Genomic DNA, 13,344 nt, shown 5'->3' on the forward strand with positions numbered 1-13,344 from the left:
CTGCTGGGGGCGTGGCCGTATGGGTGTTGAGTGCCCATGCATGCCGGGAGTAAGGGGAGTGGCCGTGCTGCTGGGGCGTGGCCCTGTGGTTCCAAGGCTGTCAGGCTGGTGATGAGCATGGTCACATCGCCGGGGAGTGGCCGAGGGTGTGGCTACGCGGCCCTGCTTTGCTTTTCCGAGTTGGGATCCCGGGGCCGTGCTGCTGGGGCGGGGCCTGGCAAGCCGGAGGCGGGCCGGCTGGCAGCCGGCGGTCTGACGACACTTTTGCGCGCCGGAAGCGAAAGAGGTTCCCTGTACTACGGGGCTGGAAACTTACCTCGGAAAGTCTGGCGTCGCTATGCGGATCACTGGGAAGACTTTCCGCCGCCGGCGGGCTGACTCGGAGTCGGAGGAAGATGAGCAGGAATCAGAGGAGGTTCGGTATGTATGGCAGGGCCTCCACGGTCCAGGAAGAGGGAGACAGGCTTGGGCTGGCTACCGGCTGACACCGATGACCGGGAGCCAGGGTTGTCTTTCAGAGGCTCCTGGGGATAAGGCCACATTTTAACGGCTGCAAAGTTAGGAGAGGTGTTCTGGGGTCTTATGGGTCTGACTGCCGGTGATCTACCGTGCCAGGGACTCGGCCAAGGGTGACGGATGTCCTTGGAACTGAGTTCGTGTGGGATTTCCTGAGCCTATATCCCTGTTCAGGGCACCATCTGTGGGAGGCCAGTGCCCACCTTTTAAAGGGTTCCAATGAGTAGGAGAGAGGAATAAGAAACCTTTAGATAGAGAGAGAGCGGAGAGGAGACAAACAGAAACACAGTATGGCTTCGGGAGGACCTTATCAAAATCCACTGGCCCCTTCTGGCTCTTCAAAAGGGCTTTTTATAACAATGCTAAGGTGTGGGCAAAAGACCTCCCACTTAATAGATCAAAGCACATCGTGCAACCAAGTACAGACCCTTCCAAACACCTGGTAACCAAGCCTGCGGTCCAGTCATCCCCTTATGCAGCCCTGCTAGGTAAAACAAGCTCAGATCTCACTAAGAAACCTCTGTGGGTCTCTTTTAGTTTTGCAGAGCATCTCTCAGCCTGTGCATTACTGTTTATTCATTTTCTCCCAGGTTAAAACTTGAAGAAACCCGAGAGGTGCAGAACTTAAGGAAGAGGCCAAATGGGGTGAGGTGGGTACCATGGGGTGGGGGCGCTATCATTGAGACACAGACACTTTCCAGCTAGGGTCTCAGTTACAAATCTCTCCTTCAACGTAGTTCTCTAGACATGCACCTTCCACTGGTCACAGAGGGGACCAACGTACTTTACAAATGTTTAACCTGCCATGTGCCCTGAGCCTGGTGGTCTCAGAATCTGCTTCAGGTCGCTAACTCGAGGGTTTTTGTTTGTTTGTTTGTTTTTGTTTTTTGTTTTGTTTTTTAACATTTATTTATTTATTATGCATACAGTGTTCTGTCTGCACGTACCCTTGCAGGCCAGAAGAGGGCACCAGATCTCATTACAGATGGTTGTGAGCCACCATGTGGTTGCTGGGAATTGAACTCAGAACCTTTGGAAGAGCAAGCATCTCTCCAGCAATCTTTCTTTCTTTCTTTCTTTCTTTCTTTCTTTCTTTTTCCTCTCAAACTCAATTTTTAATTGCACTGATGAATTGACTGACAATGTGTTGACAGATAAGAGTTTGGAAAACTTAGAGAAGTATAATCAAGAAATAAGCGAGGCGGTGGCAGTGCACGCCTTTAATTCCAGCACTTGGGAGGCAGAGGCAGGTGGTTCTCTAAGTTTGAGGCCAGCCTGGTCTACAGAGTGAGTTCCAGGACAGCCAGGACTGTTACATGGAGAAACCCTGTCTCAAAAAACCAAAAATTAAAAAATAAAATAAACAATAGCCTGGTGTGGAGTTAGTGCATGCCTCTAATCCTAACACTGGGAATTTGAGGGCAACCTGGGCTACACAGCAAGACCCTTTATTAAAAAACTTAGTGGGCTGGAGAGATGGCACAGTGGTTAAGAGCACTGGCTGCTCTTCCAGAGGACCTGGGTTCAATTCCCAGCACCCACATGGTGGCTCACAACCATCTACAATGGGATCTGATGCCCTCTTCTGGCGTGCAGGTGTACATGCAGACAGAGTACTCATCAAAACAAAAACAAAAACCAAATAAACAAAAACGCTGAGGTAGAGAGATAGTAGACGGCATTCATAATCTTTCCATGCATTGGTAACCATTGTTAGCATCTAAAGTTCTTTCCCACCTGTTTCTTTTTTATTTTTGAAGATTTTAATCAATTTTATATCTACTTTTTCCCCCATGCTTTTTAAAAATCAACTCATTATGGTGTTGTGAGCTTCTGCTCATATTGTGTGTTTTTCAGAAAATCTTTTCAGAAGGCTGCATAATGCTGTACCCCAGGAGTATGTACTATATTTTGTTAGTCGACTGCCTAGGTGGGAGAGTGGCTCACACCTATAATTCCAGACTTGAGAGACTGAGATAGTGGTAGTACCATGAGTTTGGTGGCAGCCCAGGCTACAGAGTGAAACCTCACCTCAGCAGCAACACAGAGTCCTAGTGGTACAACCCGTAGGCCCAGCCATCTGGGCGGCTAAAGGGGGACAGTCGCAAGGCTAAGGCCTGCTTGGGCAACTTAATGAGGCCATATCTCAAAAATGAAATAAATAAAAAGTGTCGGGGAGAGCTCGGGATAGTCTGAGAGCCCAGCCTCTGTGAGGCCCTGACTTCGATCTCTGTGGGTCATTTCGTAAATTTTCACCATCAGCTATAAATAGGTGGTGCATATCCTCTGGCACTTGTCTTCTGTACAGTTTCCTTGACTGGCAGAATCTTATACTAGGATTTCTACACCAAAACGATAGCAAATGGCCATGCAGGAGCATGCACTAGGTGCCTCCCGAGCACTGTGTTCTCCCTCTCCCACTCACGGTGTGCCGAGCACTGTGTTCTCCCTCTCCCAGTCAGGGTGTGCCGAGCACTGTGTTCTCCCTCTCCCACTCACGGTGTGCCGAGCACTGTGTTCTCCCTCCCACTCACGGTGTGCCGAGCACCAAGTTCTCCCTCTCCCACTCACGGTGTGCCGAGCACTGTGTTCTCCCTTCCACTCAGAGCACTGTGTTCTTCTTCAGCTTTTGCAGCTGCTTCCCTGCCTACCCTCAGTACTCCAGCCTGCAAACCTGATTGTCCCAGTTAGCGTCCTATTGCTGTGACTATGACCGAAAACAACTTGCAGAGGAAAGGGTTTCTTTGGTGTACATATTTTGATCACATTCAGTTGTTGAGGGAAGTCATGGCAGGGACCTGGAGGCAGGAACTGAAGCAGAGACCGTGGAGGAACACTGCTTACTGGCTGGCTTCCCAGGTTTGCATTCAGCTACCTTATACAACACAGGACCACATCCCGAGGGGAAGGGAGCCCTGCACACAGTGGCCTTCCCACACCAATCATAAGAAACTGCTCCACAGGCTTGCCTACAGGCCAGTGTGATGGAGGCGCTTTCTCAATGGAAATTCCTCTTCCCGATGACTCTGGCTTGTGTCGGTTGACAGAATAACTAGCCAGCACACTGATTCCCTCCTTGTCTCTGTGTCATTTCTCTTTGCTTGTGCTCAGTGCTGCCGCCCTGCTGGTGGGAGAGAAGGTTCAAGAGGAAACTACTCTGGTGGTGAGTGTGGGGTCCTCTCCGGGGCTGCTCTTCTGTGTGTCTTCCTAAGGTATAACCATGGTGCCAGAGAGATGGCTCAGTCCGAGTCCTTGCTGTGCAAGCCTGGCACCCACACGAAGAGCTGAGAGGGTGGCACACATCTATAATCCAAGCACTGAGGAGGCAGAGGCAGGACGATGTCCTGGATAAGCAAGCTAAGAGACCCTATCTCAAAGCCTGTAAGTCAAAGGATTGGAGGAACAGCTCTGTGGGTAAAGTGCTAACATTGCTGCTGCTGAAGTATGGGGACCTGACTCAGGCCCCAGTACCAACACGAAAGCCGTACATGATGGCATACATCTGTAACCCTAGCAGGTTGGAGTGGAGACAGTGGAGCTCTAGAGCTGACTGGCCAGCAGTCTACCCAAAGCAGTAACCTCTGTCTGAGATACTTAAGCTGGAAAGTGATTGAGGCAGATGCCTGGCTTTGGTCTCTTGTCTCCACAACCACACATTTGTGCACACAAACGTGCATATACACTGTCCACACACAAAACTAACACACATGGTCACATGTATTGAAAGCCCGTGGGTGTCTGCCCCGTGGGGTTTTCTTCCCAGAGTTCAGGGGAAGATGCTTTAAGCAGCTGGGATCTAATCTGAGGGATATTAAATAAATCTACACACACCGAGCTCTTTCAGTCCATTCACTTATTCTTCTAAGTCAATCCTACAGGTGCCACGGGGGTACCAGTGTATATGCACTTACAAGCAGTAATTCTTTGGCAATGCAATGTGAGACTTGAAGTTTTCAGGGTCATAGAGAGAGGTGATAAGACCCACACATAGAGCAGTAATTGTCAGCTTTCATTAACAACCCCAAAGGGGAGTGACTAATGGAGGTAGAGTCAACTAAGGGCTAAAATCAATTAGGGGATCTAAAGGGGAATGTTATGTGCTCAGACTATATTCTTAGAAGTGGCTGGGTAAAAGGTTAGGAGTCTATATGTCAGTATAAGTCACGAGTAAAATAAAACTGGCTTTTTTCCCTTTGGCACCGCTTCTGGCTAAGCTTATTCCCCATCAGCACCACTTTCTGTCAGAGCAGGGGAAGAGTTCCCAGTTGCTGGGCAACCTGCATCACAACATGTAGCATTTGGTTTAGAAAAGCACTTTCACTCTGAGGCAGTTGCTAAAGGGAAGAATCTTTAGAACTAAGGATAACACCTGGGCTATGGGATAAAAGAGGAGGATTTAAGCTTAATTTGGCACCTATCATCCACCTGGCCTTGGAGGTGATCTCATAGGATCAGTGGAAATATTTACTTATCTTAGTAACTAGAAGATGGCCGAACACCATCCTGGTTATTTTGCAGGTGGTAATCTCTTAAATTAGGGTCTTGTGTTAATAAACCAAGGTGAAGGTAAGGATTTAAGGTTAGCTTCTCTTGTAGGCAAGATGAGCTCAGAGTACACTAGTGCTCATCTATCTGCAGTCTATCCTTGGATGTATGAGAAGTGTCTCCAGGTGTCTCTTTATCCAGAGATGGCACTGGCCAGATGTCTGCTAATGAAGATAATTACAGAAAGGCTAGAATAAAAGGAACAAAGGCCTGATTATGGGAAAGGGGTCTTAACTATGCGACTGTTTTCAAGCACAGCTGGGGGATGTTATCCAAATACCTCAGAATATATAGGGAAAGTAGTGCCCAATAAATGATCAATCATAGTGTTAGAAGTTCTTGGGAAAAGATTCAAATGGGAAAAATTCACTGCAGGAAACAGCTAATACATGCAAAGCTAATATCACCAAAACTCCTTGAGTTTTGGCTTCCCTCTGGCAAAGCCCTTGGCTATGCCAGGTTTTTTTAGTCAGTGTCAGCTGAATTCCTACTTCATATTTCTGCAGCTCACAACACACATACACATACAAAGTAAAAAAAGCTGGGTGGTGGTGGCGGCGCACGTCCTTAATCTCAGCACTTGGGAGGCAGAGGCAGGTGGATCTCTGAGTTTGAGGCCAACCTGGGCTACAGAGCGAGATCCAGGACAGCTTGGCTGTCCTGTCTCAAAAAACAAAAATAAAGAAAAATAAGGTGGAGAATGATTGAGGACACACAACACTGATCTCTGACCTTCATGGGTATGTACATGTATGTGTATGTGGCACCTGCACACTCACATATCACACTAACTCAGCTGCGACTACTGCAGGTGCTTCCTCTAAGCTGTGTGCTTTCTGCAGGATGACCCTTTCCAAATGACGACAGGTGGCATGGTGGACATGAAGAAGCTGAAGGAGAGGGGCAAAGATAAGTAAGTGGAGGGAACTAGGGCAAACACACTGTTGCCTGGGCCTGGGCAGGCAGGGAGCACGGTGAGGGCTGCTGAGACACCCTGCACAGAGCTGCAGTCTCTGCTGTGCCAGGGTATGCTAATTAGAAACAGCCTCCATGGAGGGCTCAGAGCCAAGAGAGAAGAATCCTTTTGTGAGGGGCCTTGTTCATTATTTCAAACACGGGGAATCTTTGTATGAAAACAAAATTGACCAGAGTCCAGCTCCAGCGGGGTTCTGAGCTGCAGGACAGAACCGTGAAGTGGGTGAAAATGAAGAGGCAGACCACTGGCTGTCTTTCAGACAGATGCCCTGAATAACTCAAGCATTTCTTTTTATATGAGTTCTAGTGCATCCAAGCAGGAGCAGTTTCAATACATTTCTTTTTAATCATTTTCCAAGAATCATTACCATTTACCCAATTTAGTCTCTTTTCCTCTTCCCCACTCCCTTGATGTCATTGACCTTTACCTCATATCATTAAGTTTTATATTGCAAGCCAAATGATTATATCTGGCCAGGAACATCTTATCCATACTGTGCCCCAGCCAACAGCAAACATGCGGTTACAAAAAGAGATTCGAGTTTTATGATTAGTCCTTAACAACGTAATACTTTTATATTTTTGTAATCAGCCATACCTAGGGTATTATTTTCAAGTGTAAGTCAATTTCTAAATAATCTATATATCACTTTTATGTGGACAACAGTTGTAATCCTATTTATAAATTCTCAAAATGGTAGTGATTACCTAATGCTCTAACTTTTGGGACCAAGTTTATATTCTTCCTGGTAGTTTCTACATGTACTTTTACTTCTAAGGGAACTGAGAGTTTTAACTGAAAAAACATCTAACTGTTCATGTCCTGGCACCAGAGAGGTAGCTGACCTTGCAGGATAGATGTTCCTGTAAGTTTTTAATGTCATCTTTTCAGAAACCATCTCCCAATATCGTTATCTCTTTTAGAATAGTTAAGTAAGCAAGAATCATTAACCTTAGTGAGTTCCTCCTGCTTACTGAGATGACTGCAGAGGCAGCCAGGGGTGACCAGAGGAACTGGTTTCTGTGAATGATTTCCTTGGAGTGACTTTTAGAAAAAAGTATCAGCTTTTGTTTCCAGGACACTCACTCAACTACAATCACAATTGACAAAGAAAATCTAAGAATTACCAAGAGAGTAAGCATGGTGAGAGTTAGAGAAGCCTGAAGCCTCCCCAGCCCAAGGGTCTGCAGCATCTGACCTCCCTGGGACCAGCCCAGGGGTCTGTGGCATCTGAGCTCCCTAGGACCAGCCCAGGGGTCTGCAGCATCTGACCTCCCTGGGACCAGCCCAGGGGTCTGCGGCATCTGACCTCCCTGGGACCAGCCCAGGGGTCTGCGGCATCTGACCTCCCTGGGATCAGCCCAGGGGTCTGCGGCATCTGACCTCCCTTCCACAGGTCCTTCCAGGTGGATGGGATTCTCCAAAGGGCCTTGCCTTAGAGAGTTCCATTTGCAAAACATTTATGCGCCATTCCCGGGATGACATGGCTTCCGCCAAAAAATAATGCACTGAAAACCCCAGCACTCAGGAAACAAAAGCAGGAGGATTGGGAGTTCAAGGCCAGCTTGAACTGCATGACACCCTCTTTTTAAAAAAAAAAGGGTTGGGGATTTAGCTCAGTGGTAGAGCGCTTGCCTAGCAAGCACAAGGACCTAGGTTCAAGCCTCAGCTTTAAAAAAAAGTAAATGTATTTAAGGAACTAGGGAGATGGTATAGTGAGTAAATTGGAGGGCCTGGGTTTAGACCCCTGACACACAAAATCCAAGTGTGGGCAGCATGTGTCTGTAACCCCTGCATTAGGGAGTGCAGGCAGTGGATCCTGGGGAGTTGGTAGCCAACCTGTCTATCAAAAATAATGAGCTGTGGACTAGTAAAAGCTCATCTCAAAAGACATAGGGAAGGAGCCATGGTGGGGCACTCTGACACAACCTCTGACCTCCATATGTGCGTGCAGGGTCACACATGCATACACAGGAACTACCTACTATACAAGTTTGCAAAAGAAAAGCATGCACTCATTCTCCAAAGTCTAAAAGCTGCTGCTGCTGCCTGTTGCTCGCATATGTGTCTAGGGTTTTTTCTCTTTATACACCATACTGAGTGATATGTTCTCATGTATTTTCTGTTGTTTTGGGGCTGTCTGATGTAACTTGGCCTCGATGAACGTGACCTTCTCCCTACTCCCAGGGTGAGTGAAGAGGAGGATCTGCACCTGGGGACATCCTTTTCTGCAGAGACTAACCGAAGGGATGAGGATGCAGACATGTAGGTACCAGCGTGTCTCGGTGTCTGTAACACTGCAGTCAGCCCAGCCAGACTGTCAGAAATGTCTAGTCACAGATAGTGCTTCTCATGTTTCCTTAGCTATGCCCTCCCAACTTCTCAGGCTTGAGATCTTTGAAAGCCTCTTAAAAGTCCTTTCAAAGGGTGGGTCTTTGGGTTTATATTTCCGTCCCTCCTTCCTCCCCTCTCCAGCCTTCCTTTCTCTGGTGGCATAGATACTAGACAGTACAGTCTCAGCCCTTGGGTTTGTTTGACTAGTGGTATTTCCCCCAAACACAAGGACTGTCCCCACTTTTCCACCAAGGCCTTCAAACGTCCCTCCCTTGAGCCCTACCCACTCTTTCTCTCTTTCCCTTTATCTTGATAAATCCTACTTTGTTCTGCTGGTGGGGGTGGGGGGGATGAGAAACATAATGCCACCTTCTGACTTCAAAGAGCCTTGGATATGGTCACATCTGGAGATTGGGTGTTGTAGTCTCCAGTACACATTGATGTTTTCAGTTGAAATTTTCAAAACTTGAACGAACTCAAGTCAGGTATGGTGGCATACACCTGTAATTCTAACATCAAGGAGGCTGAGGCAAGAGGATCTCAAATTTGAAACCATCTAGGTCACACAGTGTGAGACTGTCAAAAGTAACCTCCAGGTATTTTTATTTTTCTTAATTTCTCCATGGACTGATAATTTCCTCATTGGAGACAGGTGCGTTGACACTCTAATTTAATTCCAACACTTGAGAAATAGAGGCAGGCAGATCTCTGAGTTCAAGGCCAGCCTGGTCTTTATAAAGAGTTCAAGGCTAGCCAGGGCTTCAAAATGAGACCCTGTCTTCAAAACAATTTTCCTGTATTGATAGGTAAGATGCTCAATGGGTAGAGACCTCTGCCTCCAGCCTTAAGACTGTGCTCCGTCTCCAGGACCCACATGTGGGAGGAGATGTCAATTCCCATATGTGTTGTCGTGTACATGCTCTGCACACACATAGGTACATGAAGTAAAATGTGAGAAGGATTTCATTAAAATGCTAACTAGCAGAGGCCTGTCGGCCCTTCTCAGGATGAAGTACATTGAGACGGAGCTGAAGAAGAGGAAGGGGATTGTGGAGCAAGAGGAGCAGAAGGCCAAGCCCAAGAATGCCGAGGACTGCCTCTATGAACTGCCAGAGAACATCCGTGTCTCGTCTGCCAAGAAGACGGAGGAGATGCTGTCCAACCAGATGCTGAGTGGCATCCCCGAGGTGGACCTGGGGATAGAGTATGTCTCCCAGCCCTGGCTGTACCCCTGCTCTTGGGAAGAGCCACCAGCTGTCCAGTTAGCAGTTAGACAGACAAGCCACAGAGCACTTGCCTAGCATTCCTGGAGTTCCGGGAAGCTGGGAAGTGGGCTCAGTTAGTAGAGTACTTGTCATTGTAGGCATGAGGACTTCAGTTTGATTCCCAGAGCCCATGCCAAAAAAGCCGGGCGTAGAGGGCACACTGGGCAGGTAGAGAGCGGAGAACTGTTTGGGCTCATTGGCCAGCCAGCCTAGCCTACTTAGTGAGTTCCAGGCCAGTGAGACACCCTGCTTCAAACAAGGTGGGTGGCTTCTATATCTGAGGTTGTCCTCTGGCCTTCCCATGCACGCGCATACACATGCACACACACATGCATGTGCACACACGCACAGAAGCACAGGTGCTCACAAAAGTTATGGAGATGCTTCTCAGTCTCCTTGGGAACCTACAGAGAAGTTCTCTCAGGCAAGTTGTCTCCAGAGGTTTCTCGTTATGCCTGGTCTTAGAGGCTGAAGAGACTGGAGGGCCCCTGACCTCTGGAAGCAAGTGTCTCCTTTGCCACCTCTTTGAGTTTATTTCCATCAAGGGCTGTGTAAAAGGCTGGTCTGTGCCTCCACCGTGAGCCATTGTTCACCTGCAGGGAAGCAAGTACAGTGGTCAGCAGCTTCATTGCTTAGAGGAAAGTGTTAGGAGGCGGCGTGGATTTGGTCTCTTTCTGGCCTGGCAATGTTTGAACCTTAGGCAGCCTACTTCATTTTTGTGGGACATGATTTCTTGTGTGTGTGCACATGTGCATTTCTGGGGATTTGAACCAGGATCTCACGCATGCTAGGTAAGTACTCTGCGATGAAGCTGCATCCCAGCCTAAGATTTCCTATTGTTTTGTTTGTTTGTTTGTTGAGACAGGGTTTCTCTGTGTAGCTGTGTAGCTCTGGCTGTCCTGGAACTCACTGTAGAGCAGGCTGGCCTCAAACTCAGAGATCCTTCTGCCTGTCCTCTGAGTGATGTGGCTTAAAGGTATGTACCACCACTGCCAGGCTCCAAGATTTCCTCTTTGTCAAAGAGAACACATCTGTTCTCCCATGGCTCTTTGTTCTCCATACCGATGTGATGACAGGGTCAGGCCAGGTAGGGTGGCACACATTGGTATCTGAACCTTGGGAAGGCTGAGGCAAGAGGAGATGGATCTTGAGTTCCAGGCCAACTGGGGCTTTGTAGAAAGCCTTGTCCTAAAAACAAAAAGGAGACATGTGGTGGTGGCACACACCTTTAATCCCAGCACTCAGGAGGCAGAAGCAAGTAGATCTCTGGAGTTCAAGGCCAGCCTGGTCGACAGAGTAAGTTCCAGGACAGCCAGGGCTTCACAGGACTACCCTGTCTGGAAAAGCAAACACCAAAAGGACAGAAGAAAAGGCATGAAGCAGCTGGTACACTGTAGAGCTCTGTGCTCCGGGACAAAAGCTTTTCCTTGTGCAGTAGGAGTGACCAGCCTCACTGGTCAGTGCCAAATTGTGTGATGGTCTCGTCTGAGGTGTGCCTTTCTCTTTCCATAGTGCTAAAATAAAAAATATCATTTCCACGGAGGATGCCAAGGCCCGGCTGCTGGCAGAGCAGCAGAACAAGAAGAAGGACAGTGAGACTTCTTTCGTGCCCACCAACATGGCTGTGAACTATGTCCAGCACAACCGCTGTGAGTGCCCGGCCTGCCCCCACACCCCATGAGACTGAAAGCTCCCCCTCCTGCCTCATGCTCCCTTGTCCTGTCTCTGCCCAGTTTATCATGAGGAGCTCAATGCACCCATCCGAAGAAACAAAGAAGAGCCCAAAGCCCGGCCCTTGCGAGTGGGTGACACAGAGAAGCCGGAGCCTGAGCGTGAGTACAGCCCTGGGTGGCACTTCAGTGGCCTGTGGAGGCAGAGTCATGCTGGGCGCGGCAACGCTGAAGCCCTAAGGGACAAGGCCTCTGACCCAGAGTCCTGCTGAGGACCATGGCCATGTGCCTTCCCCTGTCCAAGCTGGGGCTCCTCCTTGGTAAAATGAAGAGAGGTGTAGGGGCAGCCCGTTGGTTGTTTGGGGGCCCCCAAGCTGTCAAGCTAGTAGACACTGAGTTTGAAAGTTTCAGAACGGGAAAAACAAAACACCAGGAAATAAGAGCCACATGGCAAGGTCCACCTGAGCCTCGGTGCTGGGGCTGCTGTTGTGGACAGCTCCAACCAGATCCTCACTTTGGGACAGTCTCTGCTGGTTCCACCATGACAGGCAGCCCCTGTTCTCCTTAGGGTCCCCTCCGAACCGCAAGCGTCCTGCCAACGAGAAGGCCACAGATGACTACCACTACGAGAAGTTCAAGAAGATGAACAGGCGCTACTGAGGGGCTGGATAGCGCATACACACAGCATGAAGAGTTTAAGAAGATGAGGGGAAGGAGGGGCAGATAGCACACATGCACACACACTCACACATGGCCCAGTGCAAACAAGGCCCTGCGTAGAACCCGCTTGTTAGTTATTGGGGTTCTCCATTAGATGGGCTTCTGCTTACCTGCTAAATTTCTGTTCTGGTTTTGGGTTGGAGACTCTCTGTGTATCCCAGCCTGGCCTTGAACTCCCTCTTCCTCCCTACTGGGATTTTAGAGGCCCCACCACACCTGACTGGCATTTTCAAGCACTAACTTTGTAATTTTTAAAGTGAAACAATATATCTATGTCTATGTTGTTTCCTACCTGGGGCAAACCATTCTCTGGAGTGTTATTAAATTGTTTGTAAATATGTTGCCTTTGTCTCAATGTTGTCCCAGCTCAGGAAGAACTAGTTGTGTTCATTGTGGGTTTGTTTATTTGGGTTTTTGTTTGTTTGTTTTGGTTTTGGTTTTTCAAGACAGGGTTTCTCTATGTAGTTTTAGTGCCTGTCCTAGATCTCGATCTGTAGACCAGGCTGGCCTCGAACTCCGCCTGCCTCTGCCTCCCAAGTGCTGGGATTAAAGGCATGCACCACCACCGACTGGCTTGTTTATTTAAGATTTATTTATGTATATGGGTGTTTTGTCTTCATGTATGTCTGTGTACCATGTGTATGCATACAGTGCCTATGGAGGCCAGAGGAGGGTGTTAACTATCTTGGAACTGGAGTTACCCATGGTTGTGAGCCGCCAAGTCCATGCTAGGAATGTAACCCAGGTCCTCTGGAAGAGCAGCCTGTGCTATTAACTACTGAGCCATCTTCTCTAGTCCACTTATATTGGTGAAATTACTAAGGCCACTCCACGTAGTTAAAAGGGAGGTTTATTTTGTGGGGTAACTTACAAATGAAGGGATAGGTTGCAGGGTCTGGCAAAGGTCTGGCACAGTCCGGCGGTGTTCTCTGGAGAACTCTGCTTGGTCTACCTCCAGCGTCCAGTGTCCCAGAACCAAGAGAGACCTCTCCTCTCAATCCTGGGTCTTCAGCTTCCTCCCTCAGCCCTGCTTTGTGGGAGTGACCATTTCCGAAGCCTCAATGGGGGTTGGAACTTCCAGGCCAAGGCTGGGATGGCTACCCACTACACATTTACATTGTGTTTTGTGGTTATATACTTAACCATGGTTTCCGTCACTGTTTGAAATAGGCTTGAAAAATACATCTGTCCTTGCTGGGTGTGGTGGTACATGCCTTTAATCCCAACACTCAGGAGGGGGAGGCAAGGAGATCTCTGTGAGTTCGAGATCTACCTGTTCTACATAGTGAGTTTCAGGACAACCAGGAGAGACCATATC

General features: G+C 48.3%; 1 protein-coding gene across 1 annotated transcript; it reads left to right on the forward strand.

Annotated features, from left to right (window-relative positions):
* Positions 1 to 187: 187 nt before the first annotated feature.
* Positions 188 to 12,231, forward strand: C4H9orf78 (chromosome 4 C9orf78 homolog). The gene is made up of 9 exons (XM_036186067.1): positions 188 to 420; positions 1,107 to 1,166; positions 3,628 to 3,679; positions 5,904 to 5,974; positions 8,225 to 8,302; positions 9,378 to 9,575; positions 11,149 to 11,285; positions 11,370 to 11,468; positions 11,875 to 12,231. Exons 1-9 carry the CDS (start codon positions 338 to 340, stop codon positions 11,964 to 11,966), a joined length of 870 nt encoding a protein of 289 aa, XP_036041960.1. The 5' UTR covers positions 188 to 337; the 3' UTR covers positions 11,967 to 12,231.
* The last annotated feature ends 1,113 nt before the right edge of the window (positions 12,232 to 13,344 follow it).

Source organism: Onychomys torridus, chromosome 4, assembly GCF_903995425.1.
Source record: "Onychomys torridus chromosome 4, mOncTor1.1, whole genome shotgun sequence".
NCBI lineage: Eukaryota > Metazoa > Chordata > Mammalia > Rodentia > Cricetidae > Onychomys > Onychomys torridus.